Source organism: Macaca thibetana, chromosome X (assembly GCF_024542745.1).
Source record: "Macaca thibetana thibetana isolate TM-01 chromosome X, ASM2454274v1, whole genome shotgun sequence".
In the NCBI taxonomy this organism is placed as follows: domain Eukaryota; kingdom Metazoa; phylum Chordata; class Mammalia; order Primates; family Cercopithecidae; genus Macaca; species Macaca thibetana.
In genome coordinates this window covers 92,729,417-92,750,153 of record NC_065598.1, presented here as the reverse complement: position 1 = coordinate 92,750,153, position 20,737 = coordinate 92,729,417, and the positions used below count along the sequence as shown (strand labels likewise).

General features: G+C 36.4%; 2 protein-coding genes across 7 annotated transcripts in view; both read right to left on the bottom strand.

Annotated features, from left to right (window-relative positions):
- Positions 1–20,737, bottom strand: part of DIAPH2 (diaphanous related formin 2) — a 912,659-nt gene that overhangs the window by 712,529 nt on the left and 179,393 nt on the right. For all 6 annotated transcript variants that reach the window (XM_050775145.1, XM_050775147.1, XM_050775146.1 and 3 more), the window contains one exon: positions 4,530–4,669. In XM_050775145.1, coding sequence (XP_050631102.1) covers positions 4,530–4,669 — 140 coding nt within the window. The remainder of the gene's footprint in view (positions 1–4,529; positions 4,670–20,737) is intronic.
- RPA4 (replication protein A4) lies at positions 751–2,868 on the bottom strand. The gene has a single exon (XM_050775148.1). The coding sequence runs from the start codon at positions 1,940–1,942 to the stop codon at positions 1,157–1,159; it is 786 nt and encodes a 261-aa protein (XP_050631105.1). The 5' UTR covers positions 1,943–2,868; the 3' UTR covers positions 751–1,156.

Sequence of the window (20,737 nt, the reverse complement as noted above, 5' to 3'; positions counted from 1 at the left end):
ATATATTTTTTCTTTCCTCTAATGTAAAATATTTAACACCTTGAAAGATACCATCTTTAGTGCATAGGTAAGTGAGGGCTTTCGTTAATGGTCAATTATTTAAAAGTCTCACATAATTTATATAATCTACACTAAAATGTATTGTTAGAACTAGGCTATAGCATATGTTCTTGGTATTATATATAGAAAAGAAAAAAATCTGGATAATTAAAACTATTAATCCTTAAGGATATAAAACAAAAATGCTTTTTCAAATGTACTTAGAAAAAAAATCACACAGGAAAGTTAAGATTTTATAAAACTATTTTAATAAAACATTTGAATAAATTTGTGTTAAACTCAGGAAGTTTCATATTCCCATGACTTGCTTCCCTAACCTCCTAAAAATTACCTTGTTATACATAAAACAGAGCATTTAGTAAAATAAATAATACACCAGCACATCAAACTTACAGAAACTCTGGCATCCATTTACCATGCAAGTGCAATAAATTGTAATTTCATCCAAATACCACGTCATGTATGAAATAATCATTAAACTTCACCACATTAAAAAAAAAATTCAAAGATAACCTGGCAAAAATGATTTATTTAAACATAGTATAATCTTATTTTAAGAAAACATAAATTCATAGTAATGAGAGCAAATCACACATAAATGTTTGAACTGAGCATTAGAATTCACAAATTAATATCTTCAGCTCATTTGAATTAATGAAGTACTAAATACTATATTGAACAAGAGATAATATCATTATACGCTAAATCCAAACATGGAAAATAACTCTAACATAAAAACAAGCAAGACTTTTTGTTGTTGTTGTTGTTTGGTTTTTTTTGGGAAAAGAAGCTCCAACACAATTAAATAATACATTTCTACATTTTCTGTAGTTTTTCTTCCCCTCAAGTCATCATGTTTCCATTAGCTTGCTAGTAAATCCTACAGAGTTGTCAATTTATCCATCACCATCTCTCTCTGAGCTTCAAATATAGAAAATCTGAAGAGTTCAAAGCAGTTAGAAAAGCAGCGAGTTGACAAAGAATGCCACTTGAGATTTTTTTTTTTTTAGTCCTACTTCCTAAAAAGTCATCAGGTCAAAATTACTCTCAGATGGATGCAGGGATCTTTGGAAAAGGAAAGGATGTTTTCCCTGCCTCAATCAGCAGACTTAAAATGCTCCTGATCCACAGTGGGATAGATGTGGCCCTCGACCGTCAGATATTCAATCGCTTCCTTGATGGCCTTGAGGCTAAGGTCGCAGAGCTGAGCCTGGAGCTCATAGATGCTCTTCCCTTCCTGTTGAGGACACTCATGAATCAAACGCAGCACTTCGTCCCGGATGAAACTGCGGTGACTCTCGTCGTTATCCCCAGCATCATCCACTTCCGATGGAAACACAGGCACACTTTCTACAGTGGTATCACGACGGGCTTTATCCAGCATCATGTGTGCATTGACCGTTTCCAGAATATGCACAGTGAACTCGTTCATGTCCTCTAGGACATGAATTTTCAATACCTCAAGGGTCTTTGTTCCCGTGGGACATTTGAGGATACCAAACACTTTGACATATGCTCCGACTGACAGTGGAGTCACTTGCTTGACTTTTTCTCTACCAAACCACTGTCGGGCCTCGATTGGTTTCGCAGTCATATCATCAATTTTGTAACAAATGTGATTTGAAGCCTTCTCTGCCCCTCTGATTACCCCCACGATGGAGACCTGGGAAACTATAATTCCCCTAACCTTGAACACAGTGTCAAACACAGTAGAGTTGAGAAGCTGGTTCACATTACACGGTACAACGTCCTGAATTCGGACCTTAGGTCTTTGGGTCTTAATAGCAGGAGCTGCATCTCTCTCACACAGTTGGTCACTGCCTCCACTCCCTCCATCAGCAGCAGAAATGCTGCCATAGCTCCCAGACCCACTGTTACTCATCTTCAAGACAGTTCAGGCCGAGGAGAAGGTGGGCTTTGGCTCGTCTGGGGCTCCACGGACAGCTTTGAGTTCTCCACAGAAGGCTTTGAGCTCTCCACAGAAGGCTTCAAGCTGTCTGAAAGGCTACGATTGAATGCTGGGAGCCTGAGGACGTGACAAGCTTCACGCCACCTGTGGACCAATCAGCTACCAGAATGCGTCTGCTTCCAGCCAGTCAGGGTCGGCCACCTTCTCACCTGACGGCATAATCCTTCCCTGTGTGTCAGTGGTTGCTACATTCTAAAAGCCCCACACGAGGGGAGCCCTGTTGCTTAGCTGGTCAAAGCGCCTGTCTAGTAAAAGTCCCACGTGTAATTTCAAGCAAGCCTTTCCCAACATCTCTATAAAAATGCATTTTTACTAGTCCCCCTCTTCATTTCTTAATGCTACAACTTCTACAATTACTTTTAAAAGACTCATTTATTCATTCATTCAAACAACAATGCAACAGAAATTTTAGGAGCATGAAGTGCTTGGCAAAACGGTAGAGTGCTGTACGTTATGTGCAGGGGGAAAAATGCACCACCGTGGTTACTGTTCTCAAGAATTCACGTCCCCCGTTCATTCAAACCGTTAAAACCAGGAGCATTGGGCCGGGTGCAGTGGCTCACGCCTGTAATCCCAGAACTTTGGGAGGCCGAGGCAGATGGAGTACTTGAGGTCAGGAGTTCAAGACCAGGCTGTCAACGTGGTGAAACCCCGTCTCTACTAAAAATACAAAAATTAGGCAGGCGAGGTGGTGCACACTTGTAATCTCAGCTACTGGAGAAGCTGAGGCAGGAGAATCACTTGAACCCAGGAGGCAGAGGTTGCAGTGAACCGAAACAGCGCCACTGCACTCCAGCCTGGGTGACAAGAGCAAAACTCCATCTCAAAAAAAAAAAAAAAAAAAAAAAAAAACCTAGGAGTATTTTTTAAGAAATAGCAAGACAATCGTCTTTCAATGATTATCATACTCTAAGATAAGTCACATCTTAACACTGGCTTTTTAAAATTTTTTGTTGTTTTAAAATTGTAATTTTCCAGGTATTTTTTGCCAAGTGCACTATAAATAAGTAATTAATATATTTCAATTTATACATAAATCCAAACTGAATGACTGAGCTCTAAATTATTTTCAAGGCTCTGTGGAAAAGACAGAAAAGTACAAGATTTACGCCTATTACATATTAGGAAAAACATGGATAAAATCACAGTAAGTTTTTTATATACTCTTACGGAGTAAATTCTGAACTTCCAGCAGTTATACAAATAGATCCCAGATTTTTTTTTTTTTTTTTTTTTTTTTTTGAGACGGGGTCTGGCTCTATCTCCCAGGTTGGAGTGCAGTGGCGGGATCTGGGCTCACTGCAACCTCCACCTCCCGGGCTCAGGTGATCCTTCCACCTCAGCCTCCTGAATACCTGGGACCACAGGCACACACCACCACATCTAGCTGACTTTTTTGTATTTTTAGTAGAGACGGGGTTTCACCATGTTGGCCAGGCTGGTCTCAAACTCCTGGACTCAAGCAATACACTTGCCTCAGCCTCCTGAAGTGCAGGGATTACAGGTGTAAGCCACCATGCCCGGCCAAGAATGTTTTGATATTTTATTGAAATTTTGTTTTTCTTTATAAAATATTTTATTTTGGGTGTTATTGATTTAAAGGCTTAATAAAGGAACCACAGTTACTGGAATCCACCATTGGCAAGTAACCTCCTAACAATCCTTTGTAGTTAGTTAATAGCTTAAATTAGTAGAGTTTTGAGGAGTTTATTAATGCTCTCATTTCTTTTACTGGTTAAAATAATTCACTTTTTGCTATCTCAAAATTACAGAAATATGTGGAGTATATCTAAAACTTATAGAAGAACATGAAGTTATATATACCTTTCAAGTTTTAAAAGAATAAAATTGACCAGGCACGGTGGCTCACGCCTGTAATCCCAGCACTTTGGGAGACCGAGGCAAGTGGATCACGAGATCAGGAGTTCGAGACCAGCCTGGCCACTATGGTGAAACCCCTTCCCTACTAAACATACAAAAATCAGCCGGGCATGGTGGTGCGCGCCTGTAGTCCCAGCTACTCAGGAGACTGAGGTAGAAGAATTGCTTGAACCTGGGAGGCGAAGGTTGCAGTGAGCCGAGATCGTGCCACTGCACTCCAGCCTGAGCGACAGAGCGAGACTCCGTCTCGCACACACACACACACACACACACACACACACACAAAAGAATAAAATCATGGAGCAAATATGCTTAATTTGCTTAATAAATAAATATATAATAATTATCTGAGCCCACAAATAGATTTCCATGTAAATGTGGACATTTAACTTCTGGCTCTATGTTAATATTTGTATTCCTAAAATTGTACATTACTGGAGATCCAACTAAATATATTTTTAAAAGTTTACAACTTCACAATCAGATGCTGCTGCTTTATTAACATCAGACTTTTAGTCAGAAAATCCTGAGGTTTAAATAACAAAACTTATTATATTCCCAAACAATTACATACACTACAAATTGTATGAATCATACCAAAATGATAATAACGACTTACCTGACTGGATTGCTGGTTAAAGAAACCCTGAGGGATTCTAGGCAATTAAGAAGTTTCTCATCTGATATACCCGATCGTAATTCATGAACATATTCTTGTGAAGACAGGGTGCATTCATGTTTGCTGTTTTTCAGCCCACCCTAAAAAATAAACAAAGATACCATTTTAGACAATGTTTTTAAAAAAATTTTTAAGTAAAATAATGCACAGAATATTTATTTTGTTATATAAAAATGTGTGCAGAGTGCTACACGCTTAAAAATTCTTGATCACAGAACTGATGTGTTAAAATTGTGTTGTATATATCTCAACATTTTCCTCGACCTCATTTAAAAAAAAAATTACAGTGCTGGTGCTCATGACCTGAATAGAATATGAACTTGAATTACACAAAGTGTCATTGACAGGGGTGCTTAAATTTACAATTCAGGCATTAGAATTAATATTAGCTTGTCCTCCTTAATCCAGAGGATAAGCATTCAAAAATCATCTTATTAATTTTCCTAGTTAAGATATGTATATTCGATTCCACAAAATCCAGCAAATAAAATTTAATATATACCATTATACATAACCCACATCTACTGAAAGATATCAGAGTTATCAGCCTTTCTAAAAAAATAAGTGAAAACAGTTATTAAAATGTAAAACAATATAGTCTCCAATTAGCATGTTAATTAATCAAATCAGTTGAAAGCATTCACCAGTTCCCAATTATTCCTTTCTGTTACTCTCAGGTTGTAGATTAATCATAAAAAGTCATTAAATACATTTATCTGATAGTAACTGGTTTTTAAGTTAATTTTCAATATAGACGGAGTTATTTCTAGAACTCATCTCATCACTGCTCCTTAACTTCATCATCTTGCTATAACTATATAAGTAGTTCAGGGAAAAGGCTGGGAGGAAAACATTGTCAACACATTCACTATACTAATACCTCATAGTTTCACATTCTAGACCTACCTAATCATAATTGCCCCTTTCCTATACTGTAAATGTATATCCCTGAATTAAGACTCCAAGCTTGAGTTCCATTTTACAGGTTCATACAAATTACACTCAGTTTCTGCTAAACATCTAAGGATACTTACCATAAAATAACATCATTAGGATATGATATATCATCATAAGAAATATAATATTATAAGGAGATTATAAGGAAAGGAATTTTTGCCTGTTGGGTAGAGGTATTATCATTAGAGGATACGACATTTAAAATAAAAAAAAACAGTGTTAATAATGAGAAATGAGTTCCCTATGGTTTCACACTATTTGGGTTTTGATTGAGAATACCTCCTCAATGTAGAAAGTGTTAATCAATCTTAATTTCTGAATTTTAAAAATCCCATTAAATGCTAAATTTTTTAAGTCTGATAAAGGCTTATAACATATAGGGGAACTCTATTCCCTTAGAGCTGTGGCACTATTATCATTATTATAGCACTTAAAATATTGTGGTAGAGGTCATTATTTGTGTCTGTCTCACTTCTACATTGGGAACTCCATCTATGCCACATAACTAACACAGGTCATGAATTTAGTGAGCCTCAATAAAAGTGTGTTATTATTGAACTTCTCCATAATAACTGCAGAACAAGGAATAAAATTTCACACTTTTAGCTCCTATATTTTGTATAATGGACACTGACTTGGTATTTCTTGCTTCGTTATGAGATACAGCAGATGTTAAAAATATATTGGATGGGCCAGGGACGGTGGCTCACACCTGGAATCCCAGCACTTTGGGAGGCTGAGGCGGGTGGAACACTTGAGGTCAGGGGTTCGAAATCAGCCTGGCCAACGTGGTGAAACTCCATCTCTATTAAAAATACAAAAATTAGCCAGGCGTGGAGGCACATGCCTGTAATCCCAGCAACTTGGGAGGCTAAGACACGAGAATAGCTTGAACCCAGGAGGCGGACGTTGCAGTGAGCTGAGACCCCGCCACAGCACTCCAGCCTGAGCCACAAAGCAAGACTCCGTCTCCTCCACAAATAAAAAAGTATACTGGATGAATCATCATCACCTAAATGGCACAGTAAGTAAAACCATCACTGAGAGATCATGTCCATATTCCTGTAACTTCCTTACGCATCTATTATTCCACAAGGAATAACAGCAAGTAAATATTTAAAGCATAATTTTGCAAATTCAAAATTATAGTTTTATTTTTGCTCGGCCAACTCACTTTCTAGAGCAATACAAAGTTCATCAGTAACAAGGGATCTATTTACTACATATGCCAGTCTGAAAACTACTAGTAAAAGGAATTAAAGTTTTCAAGTCTGTAGTCACACACCACTTTCATATAATCCTCAAAGTTATTTTTAAATTAATATATAAAAAGGCACCACTAATCCTCCCCTAGGGGATTGTATATGGAATTTAACCCTGTTGAGTGACCTTTGTATTTTGCAGTTTTCTCTGCCTTGAAAACCCTTACCCCAACCTCTCTATTGCTGGCTCCCATCGTTTTAATCTCAGCCCCATAGTCTTCTCCCCACCTCACATTCTAATTATCATCGCAACACCATTTTAAATATCATTTATGATCTTACCTCTATGAAAATTTATTTTTGTAAGTCAGTTGTTTACTGTCTTCCGCACTAAAACACAAGCTCTTATAAGACAGGATTCTTGCCTGCCTTGTTCACCACTGTATCCTCAGATCTTAAGACAGTGTTTAAGTAAGCACTCAATACATATTTCCTGGATGGATGGATGGATGGATGGATGGATGGATGGATGGATGGAGAATAAACAAAAGGGTGGATGAGTGATGAGTTTCAACTTGTTGAAGATTCTAAGCTTAGTTTTGCTTCAGAATATTATAGTTCTGAGACTTTCAGTTATAATATATTCAAAGATGCTGAATATAGAACAGGTAAACTGAGACACTATTGCATGCTGAGGACAGCTCAGAGGTATTTCATATTGGGCATCTCATGGACACAGAACAATCTACTCAGAAAATGTTGGTTCCCTTTTTCTAATTGATTCCCTACAGGATTAGTCTAATTGGAACATATGGTCATGGCCGAGGTACTCCTTATAGACAAGTGAGCCAGCCCATCACTTTGTGGCTCACTCCCACCCAAGTCTTAGAAACAAGCTTAAATTATATAATTTAGGATCCTCTCTGGTTATAAAGAATGGAAGCAAACAATCTACTGGAGCATGACAGAGAATATACAACTTTATAGAACAGACGCCTTTTACCAAGCTTAGAAAGACTTTGAGATTTTAACATAAGTTCATATTTGAAAGTTATAAAAATAGCCAGGCGCGGTGGCTCACGCCTGTAATCCCAGCACTTTGGGAGGCTGAGGCGGGTGGATCACGAGGTCAGGAGATCGAGACTATCCTGGCTAACACGGTGAAACCCCGTCTCTACTAAAAATGCAAAAAATTAGCCCAGTGTGGCGGTGGTCGCCTGTAGACTACTTGGGAGCTGAGGCAGGAGAATGGCGTGAACCCGGGAGGTGGAGCTTGCAGTGAGCCGAGATCCCGCCACTGCACTCCAGCCTGGGCAACAGAGCGAGACTCCGTCTCAAAAAAATAAATAAATAAAATAAAAAAAATAAAAATATGATAGCAAGCTAAGGCTGGACTGGCCCTTAAAAATCAGTTCTTCTGATACCCTCATTACAAAAATGAGGAATCCAAGTAATTGCCTAAGTTCACATAATTATTAAGAGTATGAGACTAAAACAAATATTCTGGTCCTTGGATAGCTCCTTTCTCTACTATATACTACTTTTTCTCAATTTTGAATAAAATGTTAAAGCAACAAATATTTAATTCTGAAATCTCTATTACAGAATGTCAAGGTGTCAAAGTACCTTCAGCATAATCAATATGGTGCAAGATAATATTTTAAAAATCACCTAAAAACAAAATAGTGCAATACATTAGTTCTCATAATACTTAATAGGGCTGTAATACAAGAATGGCTTATTAACATCCTGTTCTGATACTGAACAAAGGAAACAACTAGATAATGGATGGGTAATAATGGAAATTTTAATTAGCTGCTCTGTATGAGATTAATGAAAATTACCACTGTGCCCATTTGATCTTTAAAAAATAATGCAGACAAAGTTAGCAATTAGCGTACATCATGCTATTCCAAACCTAGGTGAACAAAGAGCTTTCCTAATTTGAAGCCATTCCTTAATTTGAAAATCATTAGGATGGAGATACTAGTCAATGTGACTGTGCTTGTATTATTTTAAGACAGTAAACAAATAATCAAAAGGTAGTTTGAGTCAGTTTAATAGTCACAGATTCCCCTTGCTCTGATATGAAATGGTAAAATCAACAGCAGAGAAGCAATATTCTAAGAAAGAACACTTTTAGTTTGCAGTGGAGATAACCACTTCTGAGTTTAGATGGACTTAGTCTGAGTATGGTCTGTCATTTTTAAATGTAAAAACAGATTTACTTACAATTTGAGAAAAGGCTTTATGGTTCTTAGCTGTAAAGGTATCTTGCTGCAGACACTAGACAGAACTATTGATTGTACACAAGTCTTTTCAGCTACAGCATGCACACAGATAGCAATTACTATCAGGGATGTCATTTTCAAATAGGATGGACAATATTTTCATGAAAACAGTAATTTTGTTAGTGTTATTGACCACGATTTATAAATCCTAATGAAGTCCATTTCTTTGGCTATTTTAATCAAATGAGTTTCTTATCTATCATTGTGTTCTCTGAAAATATAATGCTATAGATTAACATATTTGGGATTATATCTACAGAGGTTCACTCTGTTGTTCTTGGAGGCTCCTACAGCTTTCAAACATAAGAAATCAAAATGCCATTTTCATCATCATCAGTTCCTTGAGTTCAAGGAGGAAAGGGAGACACAAAATACGTGCCATATCCAAGTGAATCTATTTATTTATTCTGATAGCTGTATATTTGGTGGAATAGAGAATGCTATATATTGCAGAACCTTTAGATGGCTTCTCTCCATTTTTGTAAGAAAGCCATCTCTTACTGGCAGAGTAACAGAGTTATGTAATTTATGTATCAAAAATATAAAAATATATTAAAATCAATTTATATAATAAAACTTAAAATAATTTAAAATGCAATTTGCACTGAAAAATATTTTTTAATGGCACAAAAAAATGTAGGGTAAAAGATACTACATATTACCAATTGAAGTCTACAAGAAAAAAAACTACACAGAAAATTACTGTCATGAGATTAACTTCATATTGTGTCATTTCCCATTGCAGGAAACACTGTTTCTAACTAAGGCATTTTCAGAGGATGAAAATAATAGGCAAAATGAGAGAATATATCCCAAATTATAGGGCAGAGGTGATAAAAGCTTTTCTACAGCAATGTATAAGCATCATAATTCTTCAGATTATATGTGTCATTTTTCCCAAAAGAATTTGAATAAGTTTATTAAAATATGATCAGCTAAAATGTTTCATGAAAGAAAAGTATAAGGTTTTCTATGATTAAATCATTTATTGTTCCCTTACTGAAGCTTTTGTATATTAAATATCAATTAAGCATTTCACCCCCAAATTACAGACTCTTAGACCATCACAGAACAAATATTTAGATCATTTTCTGAGCACTTGTATTACAGATTGTGTATCTCTGATTCAAATGGTTGGGACCAGAAGTGTTTCAGAATTCTGGTTTTCTCCAATTTTGTAATCTTTGCAAATACATAATGAGATATTTTGCAGACAGTACTCAAGTTGAAACACGATATTTATTTTTGTTGTATATGCACATTATACAAATAGCCTGAAGATAGTTTCATACAATGATTTTAATAATTTTGTGTATGAAACAAAGTTTTGGCTACATTTTAGCTGCAGCTCAACACATGAGGTCGGGTGTGGAATATTCCATTTGTGGCATCATGTTGGTTCTCAAAAAGTTTTGGATTTTGGAGCATTTTGGATTTTGGATTAGAGATGCTCAGCCTGTATTAGAAATGTCAAGTACACAAACTCTAAACATAGTTTTAAATTCTGTGTCCATATTGTTACCTCTTATGTTATGAAAGACATATTTAACCAATAGAGTATAGAGGAAAATACTTCATAATAATTTCAAATAATTACTCAGTTAAATATTCAAAAAGTTTAGATTTTAACATTAAATGAAACAAAAAGGTGATATTTTAAAGTAGAATATTAATCCCAAAACACTAACCTTCGTTTCTTTTAAAACAACAGCCTCATTTGACCTAGATACTCTCAGAGATATGGACAACTGAAGGCTAAACTATCATTAACTGATTTCCTAGTGAAAGCAAACTAAAATATTTAATGATAATCAATATTAGTCAATCTGGATAATAAGCAATCAATTTGACATATTTCTTTTTCATATCAATAATGTATAGTCTATTCTATACTTAAAATCCACACATACTTCTCTTTTAAAACTAGTGTTAAGCAATTATGGTGAACAGTAGGCATACGGGTGAATAATAGCAAGTAAATCTTTAAAACCGTGAAGTGTGTCTACTAGTATTTTCTATGAGCCCCTATCATTATCCATGGTACTTGAGGCAAAACAAATACACATTAGGTTTCTCTTTTATTTGACAGAGGCCTTTGAGATATATCAGATAATCAAATGTAAAAAGATATAAAGTCAGGGGTTCTTATCCTGGGGTCTAAATTTAGGGGGTATGTGAATTTGGAAAGGAAAAAATATTTTCAGTAACCTCTTACTTAAATCTACTACTTCTTTCAACTATGAATATAGGAAACAGATTACAGTGGTATTAGCAGCCCCTGCAACTTGGTCACCAAGTCACATATACTTTCCTGTTGTACCATACATACTACATTTGTGAAAATACCTTAACTATCATTTATGCTTATCAATTCTTCAAAATTACTTGAGTCATACAACCTGCCCCTTTATCTTGTTATTTAATAAATATTGTAAAGAAGTACAATTACTGTGTCTCAATTTTTTAATCAAACTATTTTCAGATATTTGAAATATGCATGCAGTTCTAAGAAATAATGCAGAGAGATCCCTTTTCCCCAATGGTAACATCTTGGTAATCTATATTACGATATCATGACTGGGATACTGACATTGATAAAACCCATCTATCTTATTTAAATTTCCCTAGTTTTATTTGTACTTATTTATGTGTGTATTTTATATATGTGTGTGTGTGTGTGTGTGTATATATATATGCACTTCTATGCAGTGTTGTCATGTGTAGATTCAGGTATACAAACACCACAACCAAGATATGGAACAGTTCCATCACCACAAGGATCCCCCAAGTAGGGCTTTCAATAACCACATCCATCTCCCTCCCACAGCCCTCCACCCCAGCAACCACTAACCTATTCCCCATTTCTATCATTTTTTTCAAAAGTATCATTTATAAATGGAATCACATCAAGTTGAAAAGCTTCTGCAAAGCAAACGATCAACAAAGAGACAACAGAATAGGAAAACATATCTGCAAACTATACATACATCTGACAAGAGATTAATAACCAAAATATTTCAGAAGCTCAAGCAACTCAATAGGAAAGATCTAATAATATGATTTTTTTAAATGGGCAAAAGATCTCAATAGATATGTCTCAAAAGAAGACATATAAAAGACAAACAGGTATATGAAAAGGTGCTCAATATCATTCATTGTTGGAGAAAAGCAAATCAAAACTACAATGAGATATCATCTCACCCCAGTTAAAATGGCTTGTATCCATCCAAAAGAAAGGCAATGACAAATGCTAATGAGGATGTGGAGAAAAGGGAATCCTCATACACCGTTGGTGGGAATGTAAATTAGTACAACCACTATTGAAAACAGTATGGAGGTTCCTCAAAAAACTAACAATTGAGCTACCATTTGGTCCAGCATTCCCACTGCTGGGTATATGCCAAAAAGAAAGAATCAGTATATTGAAGAGCTATCTGCACTCCCATATTTATTGCAGCACTATTCACAATAGCCAAGATTTGGAAACAACCTAAGTGTCCATCTACAGACAAATGGATAAAGAAAACGTGGCACAGAGGCCAGGCACGGTGGTTCACACCTGTAATCCCAGCACTTTGGGAGGCCGAGGCGGGTGAATTGCCTGAGGTCAGGAGTTCGAGACCAGTCTGGCCAATGTGGTGAAACCTTGTCTCTACTAAAAATGCAAAAAGATTAGCCAGACGTGGTGGCATACACCTGTAATCCCAGATACTTGGGAGGCTGGGATGGTAATTGCTTGAACAGGGGAGGTGGAGGTTGCAGAGCCAAGATCACCCCACTGCACTCCAGCCTGGGTGACAGAGCAAGACTCCGTCTCAAAAAAAAAAAAGAAAAGGAAAAGAAAATGTGGCACATATACACAATGGCATACTATTCAGCCAGAAAAAAAGAATGAGATCCCATCATTTGCAAAAACGTGGATGGAACAGAAGGACATTAGGTTAAGTGAAATAAGCCAGGCAAACATGACAAACATCTCATGTTCTCATTTGTGGGAGCAAAAATTTAAAACAATTGAACTCATGGAGATAAGAGAGTAGATTGATAGTTGCCAGAGGCTGGGAAGTGGGCCGGGAGGGGAAGTGGGGATAGTTAATGGGTACAAAAGTATAGTTTAACAGAATGAGTAACATCTAGCATTTGACAGCACAATAGGGTGACTATAGTCAACAATAATTTACTGTACAATTAAAGATAACAAAAACAATTTGTTGGAATGTTTATAATAGAAATAAATGATAAATGCTTGAGGTGATGGACACTCCATTTACCCTGATGTGATTATTATGCATTGTATGCCTGTATCAAAACATCTCATGTACCCCTTAAGTATATACACCTACTATGTACCCATAAAGAAAAGGAATGTCATTTATATGAAATCATACTATATGTAACCTTTTGGCACATGAGCTTCTTCCATTCACCATAATGCCCTGGAAAGGCACACAAGTTATTGTGTATATCAATAGTTTGTACCTGTTTATTGCCATATAGTATCCCATAGTATGGATAATACAGTTTATTTAACCACTCACCCATTAAAGAACATTTAGGCTGTTTCCAATTTTTATCTACTATGAATAAAACTATGAACATCCAATGCACAGGTTTTTGTGTGAACATATGTGTTTATGTCTCTGGAATGTGTCATAATTTCTAAAAACAATTTTATAAGTATATTTTAGTATGATTGGTTTCCTTTATAATCCTATGTCCTTTGTGTTTTACATCTAAAAATATGATTCTAAATAGGTTCCCATAAATTCACTGACTTTCAGAGGGGCCCATGGCACAAAACAAGTAAGAACCCTTCTAGTAGCCTGTTACCTCTATTTTGGAATTACACTGCCTTTACTCCACCCACTGTCCTAGGAAAGAAGAAAAAGTATACTACCATTTTAAATAGAGAAAGTTCATGTATATAAATAACGACTTTAAAAAATGGGCAGGATTTGATCAATGATAATGTCCAACAGGATAACCAATACATATCACATAGGCAATCTCTTCATTGTACTGTTTAAAGATAGGAACAACACTAAGACTTACCAACATTTGTTGTGTTGGGGCAAAGATTATGAAGGTATTTAAATAAAATGGTTTCCCTCTCTGCTTTACCATTTTGTAAATCCAATTCCAAGAGTAACTTTAGACAGTATAACAAAGCAAGTTTAATAATACTTTTGCAGATTATAAATGTTTCCTACAGCCTAGATATAAACTGCATTTTAAGTAGGTAATGAAGCTATAAATTGTAAACGAAATAAAGAAATATTCCTTTCACAAAACAAAAAATTACCCTATTATTTTCAAAACACTAGCCTTCTAAACATTTTAGTAAGTGTTATCAGACAAAATGAACACACTGAATTTTATCAGTTCCTTGTCTACCTGCTGATGGGAGGTAGTGCACCAATAGTAAAATGGCCAAAGGATAGGAACACAAGGAAAAATAAAAAGAAATGTAACTAATTGACATGTTAATAAATGGATGTGTGCTTCCAGCACTGAATGGTGTTGATAGATTTAGAGATCAAGGATACCTTACACTTATATAGCAAAAACAGCTTTCACAACTTTTCCTGCATAGTATTTCATCTGAATCTAACAACAGGGAAGATATTACTAAAATCATTTTTTCTTCAGCTGTGAAAATTGAGTCACGGAGCAGTCATGTCTCGTCTGAGACTATATCTAACTGTCAGAAGCAAGGCTAGAACCCAAGCTATAGAGTCGCTCTCTGAGGACAGTATGAAACCATCTTCAAAGGGGCATAATTTGTTCCCAAAGGAGGATTATAACAAAAAGGGAAAAGCAGGCAAAAGTTTCCAAAATATTCCTTACCTTAATAGCTGTATGAATTTAGTCAAGTGATTACTTGACTTCCTGGGCCTGAGGTTCCTTATCGGCAAAATGGGAACAATAAAGCATCTACCCTCCTCAGGCTTGTCATAAGGGTGAATAAGGATCCTGGTCAAACATAAGGTCTGGTATATAATAAGCACTTAATTAATGTTTGGTGCCATTATATATTATTTTATCATTAATTAGTGAGCACTTTCATTGCCTAGTTAACTGCTCATGTTACAAAGTTATTAGTTTCTGTTCACCAAAATTATTCAAGCAAAGACCTGCCACTAGGTCTGAGATGCTGGAAAAGGATTCTTACCTTAGGTAGGAGAAGACTATTATTTTCTTTTCTTTTTTTTTTTTTTTTTTTTTTGAGATGGAGTACAGTGGCAGAATCTTGGCTCACTGCAACCTCCACCTCCTGGGTTCAAGTGATTCTCCTGCCTCAGCCTCCTGAGCAGCTGGGACTACAGATGTGCGCCACCACGTCCAGCTAATTTTTGTATTTTTAGTGGAGACGGGGTTTCACCATGTTGGCCAGGCTGGTCTCGAACTCCTGACCTTGTGATCCACCCACCTCGGCCTCCCAAAGTGCTGGGATTACAGGCATGAGCCACTGCACCCAGCCTGAGAAGACTATTATTTTCAAATTATTCTGGGGGTCCATGGAGTTCCTTGAGGTGTTTTCAGGGTTGCCTTGGAGGATGAGGGAATATGCAAAAAGGAAGGCTCCTGGGAAGACTTCCCAAGTCTCTGCTCCCCCAATAATGAGGGCATTTACACATTTATCTTCTAATTTATTCATATCCCACATATGATTTTTTATGAATAAGCTGCTCTGATGTTAAATAAAATAAGGTTTTAAACCCACTGAGCTAGATGATCCCAAAGGTCCTGCCCTGTTGAATCTATGATTTGGAATATGCCACTATATGCATACTAAAGCAAAAGCTTTTCTTCTTTAAAGTATAAAATTTTAATTGGACACTATATTCTCTGCACACACATTGATTATATAGATTCTCAGTTTCTTTTCACAAAATAGACTACAGAGACACAAGGCATCTATCTCTTATTGTGTATATGGTATACTTTTTGTAATAGAATATTACCAGTCAACATGAATTGACTTCCCATGAGGTTCCAAGCACTGAGAGTACACAGATAAGCAACGATATATCCTCACCATCCCAGCAGAGCTTATTCAGGTGTGGTAAGCAACAACATGCAGACCACTGTCAATGTGATAAGTGCCCTCAAAATAGATAGGGGGTGGTACGGGAGTTTGAAGGTCAAAGGACTTGACTCTATGTGGGGGAAGAAGGTCTGCCCAGCTGTAAAAACTGTTCACCAAAGGTAGATAAGGCTATTTCAGTCAGAAATTACAAAAAATATTGAGTCATAATACAACATGCTATGTTTGAGGATTTGCTAGATCAAGATACCCGGAGCTCACAGCAATGTTACTCAAACTGAGATTCTTGAACATAGTCTTAATCATCCCTGAGTCTGGTAAGGTAATGTTAAAATTCTGCAGTTTCATTTCTTAATATGATAAAGCTAAGCATAAGCTGGATCATCTAGATAACTACCTTATAACCAAGTCCTGCCAACTAATCTCAGCATCCATATATGCACACTGTTACCAGGAAGTACAACTTTCATTATCGCTGGCTAATGAGATGGCCTTAGTGTGAAAACACATAGGTACCAAAATAAAGACCAAATGACATCGCAGCATGCTATACCAATCAAAATTTAACCACAGATCAGAGAACACTAGTGGCACAATTGGGTTATCCTATGGCACGGTAGGCACTGAGAACCCAAAAGTGCCCACACTGTAATATATTCACATTGTAATTGGTAATTTAGAGTCAGCAAATGATTTATTACTTAAAATAATGTTAATTTAAATTTTATGGGTTTTGTATTTAACATGACATATTTCATAAGTTGTATAAGAGATACTGCTATAGTGTGTACCTTATGTTGCTATGTAGTTAAACAGTATAATGAAAATATTTAAAGTTAATACTGACATCTTTGAAATCAAATAGTATCTTAGTGGGATACTCTTCTGGTTAATATTTAAAAGAGGAATGACTTGCTTATATTAGCATATGTAAATTCAAAAAATATATGAAAGTTGATTGGGGGGATTTCAATAAACTAATTTTACCTAACAAATTCAAACATACGTGTTTATTTTCTATAGCAGTGATGGATGTATAGGTTATTCAAGCCTTTTGTGATAAATAATTCATTTTTGCTGCATGAACCAATTTTAGTTCTAAAATGGTATACAGTGAATCATGAAATACTGCTTACCCCAAAGTGTCCTATCCTAACTTGAAAGAACAACCTGGCCAGGTGCAGTGGCTCACGCCTGTAATCTCAACACTTTGGGAGGCCGAGGTGGGTATATCACTTGAGGTCAGGAGTTCGAGACCAGCCTGGCCAACATGGTAAAACCCCATCTCTACTAAAAATACAAAAAATAAGTTGGGTGTGGTGGCGCGTGCCTATAAACCCAGCTACTTGGGAGGTTGAGGCAGGAGAATCACTTGAACCCAGGAGGCGGAGGTTGCAGTGAGCCGAGATCATGCCACTGCGCTCCAGCCTGGGCGACAGAGCAAGACTGTTTAAACAAAACAAAACAAAAAACCCAACCTGATAAGGAAACTGAGCTAGTACTTGAGCATATAGACTTCGTAGGGTTTTTATAAAAGTACAAACAATGTTCTGGCCCATAAGTGCTATATATCATGTCATAGTTAGCGGTTATGCCAATAGAAACAGCAGTATAGCATTACCCAATATGATGGCATTACTTTTACAGATTACCAACCATCTGTTTCTGCTGGTAGCATTATTACCTCTAAGGACCTAAGTTGTGAATTTGAATATAAGGAAACACACATTTCTGTTTCCTCAAAACAATTATTTTAGAAACAATATTTTTTTCATGGTTCACATTATACAATTTACTATTCTAGCATGTCATTTACTTCTCAGAGAAAAAATTAATATAATCTAACAATTCAACAGACATGCACACACATGTCTCCAAAAGGCTTCATTTCTTTCTTCTACATTCCAAAGTAGGATATAGATACTAAATATTTTCCATAAGTAATATAATCAGTAATCTCATAGACTTTCTCACAAAATGAATGAGGCTTTCAACTTATTAAATATATTCAGTGAAGATTTTGTATAGCAAAGAATAAAAAGTACAACTCATAAGATTTTTTTAACTGCATGTTTACTTGATGTTAAATATACAATTTATGCTAACCAAATCTGACATCAGTTAGTGGGCTCTGCTGCCAATTCCATATTCCTTTAAACAAGACAAGATAAAATAACAAAGAAAAGTCAGCCATCTAGAGTTCAATAGGTTAAGGCACTATTCTGACACTTCCAACTAGTACAATTAAGGGCAAAACACTCTCAAAAGAAAAGATTGCTATATGAAGTATGTCTCTGGGAAAAATAAGAAATCTTGAAAAAACAAAAACCTGAATATTCCTTAGGCTATTAGAAAAATTGGGGCATGTTGCAGGCAAGTATTAATATTGTTATGCAGATCCACTTAGTCAAGGAATATAATAAGAAATTCTAAGAGGAACGAGGCATGATCCTAAGCATTGAGAGGAATATGAACATTCACGAAGCTCCTGCCTGGCAAGAGCTCTTCATATAAGGCCAGATACTGGCCTCATCTCTAAAAGCATGTCTAGTTACAAACTGTATTTACATACAAAAGCAACCAACAGATTACAATTGATTTACTCCCTTGATATGATACAGGAGTGAGGGGTAACTAATTTTGGAGTCATGAAAATTTGATTTGAATCCAGTAGTCTGCTACTTAAGACCACTGTTCAATTGTACAAGTAACAATTTTTCCCAGTTTCAATATATCTTATAGAATTGTTTTGAGGATTTAAATATAAATAAATGTAAAGCGTCTGGCCCTATGCCTGACACATAGTTAGGTACACAATGGACATTTATTGCCTGTCCAAACATCATCATCAGCAATATCCAATTCTTGAGTGTACTATGTGCCATTCACTGTACTACTCACTAAATTTATTATCCTAATCCATAGAAACAACCTTGGAAAGCAACAATTACACTCATTTTATAAATGGGAACAAAAATTCACAAAATTTCAAAAACTTTATCTGAGGTCACAAAGCTAGTAAGTATGAGAGATCCAAACTATGGACTATTTGAACTCCTTCCAGGGGCCTGCAAGGCCCTGGGTAATTTTTCTACAACTTCATCTGATTCCCTCCCCTGCCCCAAATTACTAACTTCCAAACTGGCCTCTTATCTGGCACTCAAACACTCAAAACCCATTCTCACATTAGGACCTTTGCATGTGTTCTTCTTTTTGCTTAGGGGGCCCCTTTCCCGAATATGAGCATGGTTGTCTCCTTCCCATCATTCAAATATCCCCTCCTCACACAGGCCTTCTCTGGCCAACCAATATGATGTAGCACACAACTAACTCACTTATACCTACTGTTCCATTATTGGAACAATAAGCTTGTGGGAGTTATTATATCCTACTGCTCAGGGTCATCGCCAAGGTCTGATTTTTCACATAAAAAGTCTGCAGCCTCTGGCATAAATGGGTTAAAATGTCGTCTTAACAAAAAAGAACACTCAATGTTTTAGTCTTTTGGAGGCTCATTCCTATTTGGTATTTTCTTTGTTTATTCTTCTGTTGACTATCTGTCCCTCTTCACTAAGGTGTTAGGTTGGTTTTTTTTTTTTTTTTTTTTTTTTTTTTTTTTTTTTGAGACAGAGTGTCGCTCTGTCGCCCAGGCTGGAGTGCTGTGGCCGGATCTCAGCTCACTGCAAGCTCCGCCTCCCGGGTTTACGCCATTCTCCTGCCTCAGCCTCCCGAGTAGCTGGGACTACAGGCACCCGCCACCACGCCTGGCTAGTTTTTTGTATTTTTTAGTAGAGACGGGGTTTCACCGTGTTCGCCAGGATGGTCTCGATCTCCTGACCTCGTTATCAGCCCGTCTCGGCCTCCCAAAGTGCTGGGATTACATTGAGCCACTGCGCCCGGCCAGGTGTTAGGTTCTTAATAAACTGGGGTTTAAAACGCTTCAAAGTATAATAGTTAATTTCTACCATTCAGATTTTAGGTAGATTTTAGTATTTGGTTCTGAATATTAGAGCTCTTTTGGAAGAACACAAAATGCATTAGAAAAAAATATTTCAGTAATCCCTTTAGCATCCCTGTAAGGTGAGACATATTATCCCCATTTTACAGATTGGGAAAGTTCTTTAATCAAATTTGGCCATGATACACAATGACAAATGGATGTGGGAATAAAGCCTAGGGCATCTGATTTCTAGTTCAGTGTCCTATCCATTCGTCTTTCTCTCTCATGACTTCGGCAGTTCTCACTGTCCTAAAATGCAGTCCAGGATTGCTTATTCTCCAAAGGACTGGCTCAGTTGTCAAGGCCACAAAGATACAGAACTTACACAAAAATTCACTGCTTTAGTTTGGGGATTTAACACAGTAATGCAATTTCAGAGAACAACAACCCAGCACACACACACAAGAGATTCCAAGTGTAAGAAAACACATCATGTACCCACTGCCTTCAGAACAAGATTCAAATATGTATGCCAAATAATATTCTTTGTTTAATTAATTTGATAACCGTACACACAGTTATCCATTTTTTATCCATTTTTAACAGTATTCTGTTAATATTCTGTTAAAGAAAGTACAATACTGTTAAAGAAACTAAAAAGCCCTACCCATGTGGTAAGATGGATATTCTTTTACAATGCTGATAGCAAC

Excerpts from the sequence above, each read along its gene's own strand:
- RPA4 (XM_050775148.1), bottom strand. The coding sequence starts at position 1,942 with ATGAGTAACAGTGGGTCTGGGAGCTATGGCAGCATTTCTGCTGCTGAT.